The sequence below is a fragment of the Echinops telfairi genome, unplaced genomic scaffold (assembly GCF_000313985.2).
Source record: "Echinops telfairi isolate 266 unplaced genomic scaffold, ASM31398v2 ScPeMD7_5592;HRSCAF=6446, whole genome shotgun sequence".
Classification (NCBI taxonomy): Eukaryota; Metazoa; Chordata; class Mammalia; order Afrosoricida; family Tenrecidae; genus Echinops; species Echinops telfairi.
The window spans coordinates 12,198,156-12,211,893 of record NW_022109491.1 but is presented as its reverse complement, the minus strand read 5'-3'; the positions used below and the strand labels follow the sequence as shown (position 1 = coordinate 12,211,893).

The 13,738-nt window shown below is 53.8% G+C and overlaps 1 protein-coding gene across 2 annotated transcripts in view; it reads left to right on the top strand.

Moving 5' to 3' along the window:
* The window catches only part of HNF4A (hepatocyte nuclear factor 4 alpha), a 30,985-nt gene extending 18,761 nt beyond the window's left edge, over nt 1-12,224 (top strand). The window contains exons 8-10 of one of the 2 annotated variants that reach the window (XM_045295264.1): nt 2,582-2,848; nt 7,440-7,592; nt 9,081-12,224. In XM_045295264.1, coding sequence (XP_045151199.1) covers nt 2,582-2,848; nt 7,440-7,592; nt 9,081-9,223 — 563 coding nt within the window. In that variant the 3' untranslated portion in view covers nt 9,224-12,224. The remainder of the gene's footprint in view (nt 1-2,581; nt 2,849-7,439; nt 7,593-9,080) is intronic. The other variant, XM_045295265.1, reaches the window with a different exon arrangement.
* The last annotated feature ends 1,514 nt before the right edge of the window (nt 12,225-13,738 follow it).

Sequence of the window (13,738 nt, the reverse complement as noted above, 5' to 3'; positions counted from 1 at the left end):
TGAATGAGAGTGAGTAGTGAGTGAGTGAGTGAGTGAAATGAGTTGAGAGAGGGAGTGAGTGAATAGTGAGTGAGTGAGTGAGTAGTGAGTGAGTGAGTGAGTTGTGAGTGAGTAGTGAGTGAGTGAGTGAGTTGTGAGTGAGTGAGGTATGAGTGAGTGAGTTGAGGGAGGGAGAGAGGCAGGAGTGAATACGAATTGGCGTCTGTGCTCATGATTTTTGTAGCGATGAACTACGCACTTGTGCCCTTATTTCTTGCCCCGTCCACTGCAGACAGTAGTTCTACTCCTTCCTTAGCAGAATGTCAGTCTGACCCCCCTACTTTCCCTTCCGCCCCTCGGCCCTGACTCTGGCCATCTGCCCTGCTGAGAACCTGGGGGTTTTATGAAAAGCCCGAGTTCTTCTCTCAGCATCGAGGTGCCTGAGCCCAGGAAGCGGGCTGGCTTCCTCTCCCCTCTACGGATGAGAAAGAGCCTCTGTGTGCCAGGTGCTCCCTGCTTGCTGGGACCTTGCTGGCGGAGGTCCCCTCTCGAGATCACAGTAATGAAGGGGAAGCTAGAGCCTGTTGCCAGGGAGACGGTGACCCCCATGGGTGTCAGAGTAGAACTGTGCTCCTTAGGGCTTTCGACGGCTGATTTCTTGGAAGGAGGTCACCAGGACTTTCTTCAGAGATGCCGCTGGGTGGACCCGAACCCCCAACCTTTGAGTTAGCAGCTGAGCGTGTTAACCACTACCAGAGACTCTAGGGTACAGACTGATGGACAGGTCTAGATACCTTATGTGGATGATCTCTTACTGCTCACAGCACAGTACCTGGGAGGGAGGAGGCTCCCTCACTCACCGCACATTGCAGAGGAGACACTGAGGCAAAGGAAGATGATCAGCTTAGGAAGATCACAACGAGGAAGGAGCGGAGATGGAGCTTGACTCTGAGGCTGTGTGTTCGGAGCCCATTGCTCATCCTCCCCACGGGCCAGTCCCTAACTGTAGACACTGTCCGAAGACAGTGAGCTGGCGGGTCTAGTTCCACTCAGTGTGCAGCCAGGCTGTGTCCACTGCAGTGCTGGGCAGGTAGCTCAATGAATGGGCAGGGATAGCATTGCCAAGTGAGTCAGCAACCTGGTTGGAAGGGCAGAGGTCGAGGCCCTGGCACGCTTTCAAGTTGACCCTGACTTACAACCGCCCTCTGGGACAGACAAGCACTGCCCCAGAGAGTTTCCTACGCTGTCATCTTAAGGGAAGCCGGCTGCCGCCTCTTTGTCTCTTGGGGGGCCTTGGCGGATTCAAACTGCCGCTCTTCTGATTAGCAGCCATGTAGTCTCATGCCAAAAACCAAACTCACTGCCATCGAGTCTGTTCTGACTCCCAGCAGCCCTGTAGGACAGAGTAGAGCTGTCCCTGTGGGTTTCCGAGACTGGAAATCTTTACAGGAAGAGAATGCTTCATCTTTCTCCCGGAGGGTGGCTGGTGCTTGAACTATTGAACTTGCCTACCTCATCAGCACTCCTCCAGTGCTTTTGGCCAGCCAGGCATACACTGGCCAAGCAATAGGTCTGGTTTGCATGGCTACAGCTTTTCGGAGCCTCTGCGGTGGCCAAAGAAATAGCTGAGAGTTGATCTTAGAGGCTGGCCACCCAGTCTGTAGCCCACCACCCACCCAGGGCTCCCTGGGCAGGTAGTAGGTGCTCATAAATGTTGGGTGACTGATGATGGGATACGCAGTGTTGCTCAGCCAGGAGAGCCTGGGGGCGGGGAGTGGGAGTGAGGCTCTTTGGGTGCACCACATTCTGTTTATAGAAGGGCAAAGTGTCGCCTTCACCAAGATTGTGGTAAAGCACCGATGACCACGAGCTCCCTCAGGAAGGGATTTATCAGAACCATGCTTCCATCCTCCCATTTCTCTCTACATCCCTTTGTCGGCTCCTTTGTCAAACAAGCATGGACCACTGCCGGTGGGAGGCAGATGAGATCTACCCCTGACCCTGAGGTCAGCGTATGATGGGACATGCCGGGGGGGAAGTGGTGAAAGGAAGAGCCATGTGGTCTCTGGGCTTGGGGGCTACGCACAATGTAGACGAGGGGGCTTTACCTGGGGTCCTGAGGTGATGGGAGGCAGGAGCCAGGCGAGGGTCGGCAGGGGGTGGCGACAAAAGATTGTTCTAAGGTAACAGAACCCATGTGGGCTGAGGTCAGGAAGTGTGTGGGCACTCCCTGTGTGACCTGGGCAAGTGCTTTCCTTGCTCCGTGCCTCCGTTTCCCCCTGTGTAAATGAGGAGGTTGATAGGGACACTCTTAGGGATGGTCCCGAATCCTGGCCCTCAAGTCCAACCCCTATCACTCAGTTCTAGATGACACAGTAGGCGGCAGAATCCTTTTCCTGAGCCCAGGAAGCCATTATGAGTGCTGTGTGCGCTGGGGGTTCCTCAGCCTGACCCTGCAGAGGACTTGCAAAGTGACCCCCTGTCTGGGCCCCAGGAGTCAGGGAGATACCCCACCCCACCCCCAACCGGAGGTCTGGATCCGGACTCCCCAGATGCTCCAACTGGGCCCACTGACCTCCCACCCCGCCTCCTTCTGCTGCAGACGCGAAAGGGCTGAGCGACCCAGGCAAGATCAAGAGGCTGCGCTCCCAGATGCAGGTGAGCCTGGAGGACTACATCAACGACCGCCAGTACGACTCGCGAGGGCGCTTTGGCGAGCTGCTGCTGCTGCTGCCCACGCTGCAGAGCATCACCTGGCAGATGATCGAGCAGATTCAGTTCATCAAGCTCTTCGGCATGGCCAAGATCGACAGCCTGCTGCAGGAGATGCTGCTGGGAGGCCCCTGCCAGCCTCAGGAGGGGCTGAGAGGTGGGCAGCGGGGGCAAGGGACCACTGTGCACACCTGCACTCACCGCTTTCCTTGTTTGGAAAATGGAGACAGTGGTGCACTTGTTCAGTCACTGTTGAAAGTGGGAGATTCAGCAGGGGACAAGTTTCTGTCCAGCTGGAGAGAGAGAGAGAGAGAGAGAGAGAGAGAGAGAGAGTGTGTGTGTGTGTGTGATGGGAGTAGACAGCCATCAAACACAAAACAAGCCAAATGACCACAGGTTTTGACATGAACAGGTACAGTGATGGAGAGTAACTGAAAAGGGGCCTCTTCTGATAGCTTGGCCCAGGAAGACCTTTCTGAAAGAGCTGGTGACTTTTGCTCTAAAGATAGTGGTTCTCAACCTTCCTCATGCCGCGACCCTTTCATACAGTTAGTTCTTCATGGTGTGGTGACAACCCCCCCCAACCATAAAATTATTTTCGTTGCTACGTCATCACTGTCATTTTGCTACTGTTATGAATCGGGCGACCCCTGTGGGAGGGTCATTCGAACCCCAAAGGGGTCACGACCCACTGGTTGAGAACCGCTGCTCTAAGACCTGATGGAAATGAAAGGATCGAGAACATTCGTATCAAGACCAAGGACAGGAGACATTTGTGGGTTGAGGAAGAAGGTTGAGGGGAGGATTTGTATGAGATAAAGATGGGTATTTGAACAGAAGCAAAATCATAAAGACATGGCCTTGCAGACCTGGGCAGAAGTTTGGATTTTTATTTATTGTAGACATGGTTAAACCAGTGGCCATCAGACTAACTGTTTGGGGGAAATCACTCTGATCATTGACTATGGAGCAGACTTCAGGAAGGTCAGCATGCAGGCCGGAGACCATTAGAATGGGTCTGACCGGGTGAAGGGTGATGGAGGCGTGGCCTGAGGCGTGACTGTGGGAACGGAGCTGCGGAGAGTAGTTTGATCACCGCTCTTGGAGGGAGAGCCCACAGGATTGGCTGATTGATTGGAGGTGACGAGTGAAGCGCAGGGCAGATGTCAAGAGTGGCGTCTAGCATGTCACTTTGAACGACCGGAATGATGGCAGTTATTCACTGGGAGAGGGCGGGTTGGTCTGTGGTGGTGAGGGCGGTGGGGTGGACCCAGTGATTGATGAGGGACTTTAAGTCGACTTGAGATGATCCCGAAGTGGACGGAGATTGGAGATCCAAGTGGTGTTCGATAGCAAGGAGGCCGGTGCTCAAACCTGAGCTCAGGTTCAGAATGAAAGGCAGCTCCCAGGTTTCCCAGGGGGTGGAAGCGAGGAGACCAGGGGCCACGTGGAAGGAGACGGAGAAAGATTAGCCAGAGTGCGAGGAGAAAACTCAGGAAAGGGCAGTCTATCAGAACCCAAAGAAGAGCATGCCTTCAGGAGGATTAATTTACAGTGTTAGATGCCGGAGCAGGGCCGGCATTGGATTTGGCCACGTGGAGAACCTTGGTCATTAATTTTGTCAGCGTGCTAGGGGAATGCAAACCAGACTGAGGGTGTACCAAAGTGAGCAGAGTGAGTGTGGGAGGGGGGAGTGCGCAAGTGCAGACAGCAAGGGTGGGCAAGGCTTCGGCTGGCGACATGCTGACGGAGGGAAGGCTTCCAACAGTGGGCTTCACACTCTGGGCTGAACGCAAGGAGGGAGGCAGACGAGGCGAGAGATGAGTGGGGTCAGCGATGTGCTGGGTAGTGAAGGTGCCCGATGCTGTGAGCTGGAAGGGTGCGAGGTCAAATCCAGGTGAAGACGTTTGAGTTGACATTTCAGAGGGGTTCGTGGGGATGGCCTGGCGGAGGGCAGGATTTCTCAGCCTCAGAACAGCACCCTGAGGCCTGGATGATCCTCTGTGGTGGGGACCGCTCTGTGGATTGTAGGAATTCATCAGCTCCTACCAGACAGCAGTCTTGGACCCCAGGTGTGACAACCAACTCTGTCCTAGACACTGCCAAATGTCTAGGGTGGGCGGCAGGAAATGACAAAACCACGCCTGGTGGATACACCACGGGGCCCAGGGCGTGGCCATGGGAATACGGCAGGGGTGAGGCAGAGGGAAAGATAAAGTCACTGAAGGCGCCAGGTGGAGTATCCAGGTGCATCTTGATGGAGTCAGAGAAGGGGAAGAAGCAAGCAGACAGTGAGCCCGAGACCAGGTGGGCGGCAGAGGTTCCCATGTAGAGTCCCTCAGATGGCTCCTTCAAAGGAGGGGGAGAAGGAGACGTTTGGAAATGGTCCTCACCTCATCCTTACCTGCTCGCCTTTCTTCTTTCAATGTGTATGGACTAATTAGTGTGTGCCAGGTCAATGTGGGGGGGGCGGTGGTTGGTGAAGAAGATGTGGAAGGACCCTCTTCTTGGAACTTAAATCAGGCAAATCATCACCTGTGCAAGCAATATATCAGGACAATGAAAATAACTGCTCTGTTGGAAGAAGTGGGGTTTGATGGGAATATCATTGGGTTGGGGTGAGACAGTGCTCTCTGAGGAAGTCACACCCGAACTCTTCTTTCGCAGAGAAGTGGGCAGGCAGAGGTTTAAGGCAGAATGGAAAACAGGACTTGGTGATGGGTAGGTGTGACGATGAGTACAGGACTGTGTCCAGGTGTGTGGCTTGGGCACCTGGACCATTGTGCTGCCACTTGGTGCCCATGTCCTTCCGTGGACCAGGAACATCAGCTGAGTGAGAAGGAGACCTCATGCTCTTTGAATCCTTCTGGACACGCTCTGAGCCCCACCTACTTCCCCATTCTCCTCAAAGCCCCATTGAGCACCTGGGCCCAGCCCAGCCTGGGGAGGCCATTTGAATGAGAGTGAACGCTGGGTGTGGTACAGACAGCAAAACAGTTTGTTTCCCCAGTAACTCCATGAGGGAAATCCTTCCTGAAGGTTCCCAACAATCTCATCAGTAATCTAACACCCTTGATTTGGGGGAAGTGAACCCCACTCTGACTCCCTGTGCGGGCCACAGTGGAACCATCTCATGTCCCCATTTGACATGCTCCAGAGCCCTGGTGGCACAGTGGTTAAGCACTTGGCTGCTGAACTCGAAGTGGGTGGTTCAAACCTATCAGTGCTCCGTGGGCGAAAGGGGTGGCAGCCTGCTTCCATCAAGACAAACAGCCTTGGGAGCCCGCTGGGGACCAGTTCTGTCCTGTCCTACAAGTCGGAGTTGATTCGATAGCCATGGGTCTTCTTAGAGCACTTTCCTATATGGCAGGGGCTTCTCAACCATGGATGGTTAACCTCTTGGGTCGGATGAGTCTTCACGTTGAAGACGGTCATGCACCCTGCAGGATGATGAGTAGCATCCCTGGCCTCCACCCACCGGATGCTAGTAACATCTTCCTGCTCCACCCCCAGTCCCCAACAGTGATGGACAAAAATTGTCTCCAAACATTAACCGAGCTTCCTCTGAGGGGGCAAAATTGACAGGAGGCGAGAACCATCATCGTAGGTTAACTCACCTAACTCTCACCTCATCCTTGTGGACATGAGATTGTCACAAATCAGGTGTCATTGAAATTAGGATGAGGAGTTTACGTTCTGTGGCCAAATAAATTTGGGGAAGAAAATGAAGCTTTTGGTGTCTTGTTAGCTCATCTATAAAAATGGGATAATGATGAAGAATTAAATTATATAAAGCCCATAAAAAACCTGACTTGAATAGTTAAAAAAAGTATTTAAAGCCCACAAGGCTCTGTAAAGCAGTGCCTGGTGCATGATGGGTACTCGATAGTCAAATGGCTGAACTAGGTGTGCTTGCCAGGTCTCTGTTCGCCCTACATTTTCATTACTGTCACTGTCATATTTGTGAGCAAATCATACCCTATATGATATTATTACTCCTGGACACAGCTTTGTTTTGGGAACAGTTACTGAATTCTAGACACTGTGCTCAACCTCAAAGCAAAAAGAAAATGTCCACATGAACACATGTCTGTAGACAGAGGCTGGTCCCCTAAACGAGGTTACAGATAAGTGACTGGGAATTCAGAAGGAGGGATTGCTGTTGTGGGGACACTCGGGAGAGGTTTCCTAATGGAGAAAATACCCGAGCTGGGATTTGGACTTGTGAATGGGTTGGGGGCTGGAGAGGGGAGGCAAGAGGAAGGGGAGGGTCTCTAAGGAAAGCTGCAGCCTCAGCAAGAGCACAGAGTCAGGAGAGGACAGGAAGCTCGTGGACGGGGGAGAAGGCCACTGGATTGGAGCAGAGGCTTGAGGGCTGAGACTGGACGGTTAGTTGGGACAAAATGGTTGGAGACCTTGGCTGTCAAGGAGCTTTAAGAGTCGTGGATTAAACCCATCATAGTACTATGCAAACACTACACAACTGGTCTTCATATTTAAGTAACGCAAAGCTTCCTTATATCATTTTTGTTCCTTTCAAATCACTTTGGCTCTCTGGGTTTGTTGGATCCTCTGTAAGGATAGGAATGGCAAGTCCCAGTTTACTAGCCTAAGAATAAGCAACCAGTGGGTACTATCAGTGATGGATGGGCAAGTCGGGTGGCCATTCCCAAGGAAGATGATGCCTCGAGGTCTTGGGTCAACATCCAAGATCTTCCCTTCTAATTGAACCTCCTCTTCACCCACAGGGTCCTCCGGTGATGCACCTCATGCCCACCATCCCCTGCACCCTCACTTGATGCAGGAACACATGGGCACCAATGTCATTGTTGCCAACACGATGCCCGCTCATCTCAGCAATGGACAGATGTGTGAGTGGCCCCGTCCCAGGGGGCAGGCAGGTGGGCAATCTGGGAGACTACCCAGCCAGGGGCAAGGATGGCTATCTGAGAGCAGAAGCAGGAGATGGTCGGGTCTAGTTGATGGAAACTCAGACGCACCCATGCTCTGTGGTAGGGGATCAGGAGTGAGGAATGAGGGGGTCATCTGTTAAGGCTCTCTCTTCAGTAAGGCCATCCATTGAGGTGACTGACAGCCTCGACTGAATACAGCTGTCCCTGGGATGAGGCAACTTCCTGGGTGAAGTTGCTTTTGAGTGAAGATCTTCATTGGGTGAGAATTTTGTTAGGAGATCTTTACCATGAGGTTAAATTGTCCAACTGGGTCAGACTATCTATCCATTAGCCAACTTGGTTAACTTAGCCACTGTATGAGGACATTCCCTGAGTTAGACGATTCTCTCAGAGAAGATGTTGGAAGAGTGAAGAGGTCATTGGGTCAAATTCTTCAAAGAGTTAAGATGATCCCTGGGATGTGCTCATCTTACTGAAATGAGATTTCATTTCATTGAGGTTGTTCTTTGAGAAGGTTGTCCATTGCCCAAGGTGGTTACTGGGATGATGTCCAATGAGGTAAAGCAGGATAATTGGATCAACGTAATTCTTTTATGGGATAGTTTCTGTTGCTAATCTTTGAAATAGCCAAGAAATGGTATAGTCAGAGCCAGTTAGCCAACTTTTGGGTTTCATTGATTATTGCTCCTTCTCCAAAGAAAAGGATTCTTGTCACGTGCCCCTTGCCTTGGAGAGAGTCAGACTAGGGTCCTGGGTAGAAAGACATAGTCCAAGTCTCCATCTCGGATAGTAGGGGGGCCTGGGGAGTTGATAAGGCCTGGACAAAGGAAAGCTCTCACCACCCAACTGTAAGGTTTATTTGGGCACGAAACAGAACCAAAGATCCAATTAACAAGGTTTTAGAAGCAGGCTTTATTGTGAAGCTTGTGGGCGGGTTCAGCAACTCGGGGCATTGAGCTAGTGAAGCCGCACAGTGGAAAATTTTAGCGGTGTTTTTATACCCCCTGCTAGCAGGCACAGCTGGCGGGGGGCGGCGTGCTTACACAGGGGTTTTCAAAAGGGAAGCAGTCGTTAAACTTATCTGGGAATTGGGTAGGAGTTGAGCAAATGAGCTGAGCAAGCATCCTGTTATTGAGAACATGCAATTTCGGACATCTGTGGTTGACCGAAGGGAGCGGGAGGCCGGTGAGGGGTAAGTTTCAAGAACTAAAATGGAAGTGCTTGACTCATAATGGGGTTTCTTGTGCCAAGGCCAGACACCAAACCTGTTCTGTGCACAGCCTTTCAAACCTCGTGAGATTTAGTCTTGACCACGTGGGGCTCAGAAGGTTTGAGTAGTAGGAGGTTTTAGGAGTGAACTAGTTTAGGTCTTTCATTCCAAAGATGAGGACGCCAAATCTCAGAGAGTGGGGAGAACTCTTTGCTGACTTCCCCAAAGGGCAGGGATTCTGAGCGCCCCTCTCTCTGTCCCTCCAGCCACCCCTGAGACTCCACAGCCCTCGCCGCCAGGTGGCTCAGGGTCTGAGCCCTTCAAGCTCTTGCCGGGAGCCATCTCCACGATCATCAAGCCCCCATCTGCCATCCCCCAGCCAGCTATCACCAAGCAGGAAGTCATCTAGCAAGTCGCGGGGGGTCGGGGGCTCTGCTGGCTCCCCCCAACCCCCTCAGAAGAGAGCCGGGTGATCACGTGGTCACAGCCAGGGTCAGTCCCAGAGCAGTAAGAGAAAGGGCAAAGGGCTCAAGGTGGAGAGCCTAGGAGAACATCCCCTTGCTGCCCTTCTGCACTGGACGATGGGGCTTTGACTTGGGGACACACTGACTGGAGAGTCCTCCGCTGCCATGGACAGCTTTTGTCATGCCGAGGCCACTGTCTTCACCTTCATCCGTACCCGCCCCACCTCCTCTGCCCCGAAGGACAGCTGTCCGGAGACAACATGGGGCACCTCCTTAAGCAGGGCTCCCTTCTCCCCCCGCCGCCTCTCCTTGTACTGATCACAGGGTCCAGACACAGCACCTCTGAAGGTGGATCGGGTGGTGACTGCCTTACCTCCCCCCACTCTGCCACCCGACCTCAGATGCTGCCCCCCACCCCCTCCAGACCCCTGCCCGAACCAGCACCAAAGCCATCGCTGCCTCCCCGATGGGCTTGCGGCTACTCACGTGGGTCAGCAGAACCGAGCCTACTGGGGCTCCCATGCCCGACTTTCCAACAGGTGGTCATCAGGCCTTTCTTTCAAGGCACCGCTGAGTGGACTTGAACCTCCCACCTCCGCTTAGCAACTGAGCACATGAACTGCGCGCACCACGCAGGAATCCTGCTTTTCCTAAAGCCACCTCTCCAGAGGCCAAGGAAGAAGCCCCGGCCCCCCTCCTGCCAGGACCATTTTCCAACATAAGAGGGGCCCAGGCAGCCGAGGATGGATGGGGCTATTGGGAGGGAAGGCCCTACCTGGCCTCCCTCTCTTAAGGACTTGGGTGGGTGTTTGGAGTCGTGGTGGTGGGCTTCCAGCCAGGAGAGAACCGTCGCAGGTGGACACCTGCCATGGTAACGATTGTGCGAGGGCTGGAGAGTCCTAGAAAGCCTCCTGGGAGAGGGAAGGTGGGACTAGAGCCAGGGGCCCCGCTGAGACAGGACATTACACACGAGGGGAGGCTGCCCGGCAAGGGCTGGGGGCCAGAAGACTGGGGTAGGAGGAAGTAGGTAGAGAGACCAGGCTGTCTGGACAGAGAAGGCTCTAGGGTGCCAGATGGAGGCCCCAGAAGTTCATCATGGGTGTAAACGTACCAATGATGGTGAGGATGGCGCAGGACTGGGAAACCTTTTGTTTGGTCCCCACGAGCTAGTGCCATCTTGCAGCGTCTAGCAGCAGCACCTAGTAGCAGCAGCCAGGTTGAGGTCAGAGGGTCAGATGGGGGCTGTGGTATGAGTTGGATGAGAAGGATGGGACCCAGGCGATGGCCTAGGTGGAGCCTGGAGAGGAAGGGATGGTGAGAGAGAGATGGTGGACCGGCTCAGGTCGGCGCTACGGAGGAATTAGCCCTCAGAGCCAGGCATTGTCTTCATGGGGGACGTGGCACCCACCTACCTCGTTTATCTTCCCAATTACTCAGCGACACTGTTGGAGATGAACTTGAGTTCTCCGAGGTTGCCAGATTTCTCTGGAATTCACCCTGCTCTCAAGAGGCAGAGGCGGGACTTGAACTTAGGTCATCCGACTGGATCCGAATGGGAAGTCTTACCCGTGGCAGAGCAACCTTGCCGGAAGGGCTTCTCTTTCCTCACCCTGATCAAGTTGTGGGACTTTGGGCCTCCTCCACCAACCTCAAAAGCAAAAACCTTCCCCATCTCCAGAGACCTGCCCCTGCCTAGAACTTGCATTGATCCGAGGCTGCCCCCTGCCCCAAACTATTTAGGGCCCAGCATCTTGTTTGCAGATAAATATTAAGGAGAATTCATGATTCCTGGACTACCTTTCTCTCTTCCCTCCCCGAGTCTGGGAGAGGGAGAGCAGGGGTCCGGTCTGACACAGCAGCCTAGTGAAGACACGGGAGGGGGCAAACAGTGCAGATGGGGGCTCGAGAAGGGTAGGAAATCTGCCTGGGGGCACCACAAGCTCCCCAGAAGAAACAACCAGCACGCTGGACAACGTTGGGAACATTCTAGAAGATACCGTTAGCCAGTGGAGCTAAAGAGATGCCTCCTGTGACTTGGGCCATGCCTAGGTCAACAGTGGCTTGTTAGACTGGCTACCTGTCCTTCCCAGAGCCTGGGAATTCCACCATGACCCACGACCCTTTTATTGAAAGATAAGCGAAGCAGGCAGGCTGTCCAAGAGAAATGTCCCAGTGCTGTCAGACAGGACAGGCCCAAGCTCCGGGGAGAGACTGGTCCCTGCTCAGGTTCTCATCCGTGTTCCCTAGCCACTCCAGTTCTCCAGAAAGCCTGACCAGAGAGGCTCCGGCAGACCTGGGGCAAGGCGGAGGAGGGAGCTGGGCTCATTCTACCCATCACCACCATTGTCACCCCACTCTTTGCTCCTCTACTCCCAAGTTGCTCGGGCCTCAAGTGAGGAAGCAAAATTGAGATCAGGATTATCCTTGGGGGTGGGGGGAGTGGTGCCCCTTTAAGGCTAGCAACCTCTGAGCCCGGGAATCAGTCCCCAGCCCTCCAGCCCCCACCTTTCTGGCCCCCATGATGCTTCTGCCGAGGCAGCCCCCTCTTTAGGCAGTTCTCAGGAGCCAACAGAGTCCAGTCCACTCCCCCAGAGTGCAGGGTGGGAAGGGCAGGGTGGCGAATCCGAAATGGACATGGCTGGGTTTCTTGGGGTGACCCAGCCGATGGCTTTTGCCAAACTGTTCTGCGACCCTACCCTGGCTGGACGGACAGATGACTCACCTCAGCTGGAAGGGCCTTCAGATCTGTCAGCCTCTCCCTGGGCCACGACGGTCATCCTTTTCCATGCTGGTCCCCGCAGCCCCATCACTGCCATCTCCGTGGGGCAAAGAAACAAGAAACAAACCCAAACACCCATTTCTTACTTACCCATATCTTTTAACAACAACAACAAACAAACAAAAAAAGGCGCATAAAACAAAATAAATGACACATGTGTTTTCTAACTCCTGGGATCTGCGTCTACTCTTTGTGGCGGGTGGGGGAGCTGTAAGGATGGAAGTGTGTGAGCGTCGAGCACTCTCACCCCTGGGAGTGTTTCCCATCAGAGACACCATGGTTGGCCCTCTCTTTACGGAGGAGGACACAAGGGTCAGAGGGCATTTTTTTTACCCTGAGGGACTGATTGAACCCAGGGGGAATTGAACCCAGGTCTCTGGACTCCCAGTGCTCTGAATGCTGATACCGTGGGTTTGGATCTTCTCTCCTACAGAGGAGTGTGGTGGGGGAGAGAGTGATGGGCGGATCTGGGGTGAGGGGCAGGGGGGGGCAAGAGAGCCTGGGGCTCCCTTCAGTCATCAGAGTCTAGGATGGAGCCCATACTGGGTCCCTCCGGTGACCTGGGTCAGCCATGCTTAGTGGCCTGTAATGGCAGACAAGTTAGCAAGGGGCAGGTTTCATGAAAGCAAGGGTTATTTGACAACGAAAACAAGAAGAATGCCCAGCCCTATCTGGGCACTTTGGTCCTTCCTCCGGCTGAGCTGTATGGATGGGGTTGTGTCTTGGTCAACAGAGATCGCCTGCTTCTGTCATTTGGTGGCAGGGCGGAGGTAGCTCCTGCGAACAAGTTGGTTGATTTCTTCCCCACTCTGCTCCGGGATGTCGTGTGGAGAGTGGTGGGGCAGCATCTGTGCCACCCACAATGGCCCGCACGATACCTCAAGACTTCTTCCTTAAGCATTCGCCAGCACACGAGGCATCGGTGGGTGGGTGCAGAGGGACTTGCTGTTGACTGGACCATGGACCACCTAGTGTGGGATACACCACCTCCAGTATGCTAGATACAATATGGTGACCCTCCGAGGTTAGGCTGAGCAGGAGGGCCCCTGAATCACTCCCCAAAGGTGGGAACAAAAGTCTGGTCTTGGAGCCTTGGGCAAGTCGCTCCACCTCCAAGCCCCATCTGTAAATGGGAATGACCCTCCCTCCACGGTGTTTTCAGGATGAACAAGGGCTGCCATGGACCTGAGACACACAAAGTGGTACCACAGTTCCCAGCACCCCCCAGGGCTCAGGGAGTATGGACTCTCCCCTCTGTCACCTTCACCCTCCGGTGAGAGTCACCTTAATGAGGACCCATTCATTCCCCACCCGACCCTGGGACCCTTCTACCCCAAACACACACACACACACACACACACACACATACACACACACACACACACACACACACACTTGCTTCCCTCAACTTGGCCAGGAGACATCTTCTCTACTGTTACCAGGGAAGCCCTATCCAGGCCGTTGCCAGCATGAATGTGGGGGTAGGGGCCCCCGTATCGAGACCATAAACTCCAGGCTGCCATAAATTCCTATGGCCTTGGTTCTTCCAACTCATCAGCCCTTTGCCCCAGTTGATCTCCTATCTTGGCATGGCCACGGCCAAATCCAAATCCGGTTTTCTGTTTCCATTGCAAGACACTGTCAGCCTGAGTGACATACAGCACATCTCAGGAGCCCATTT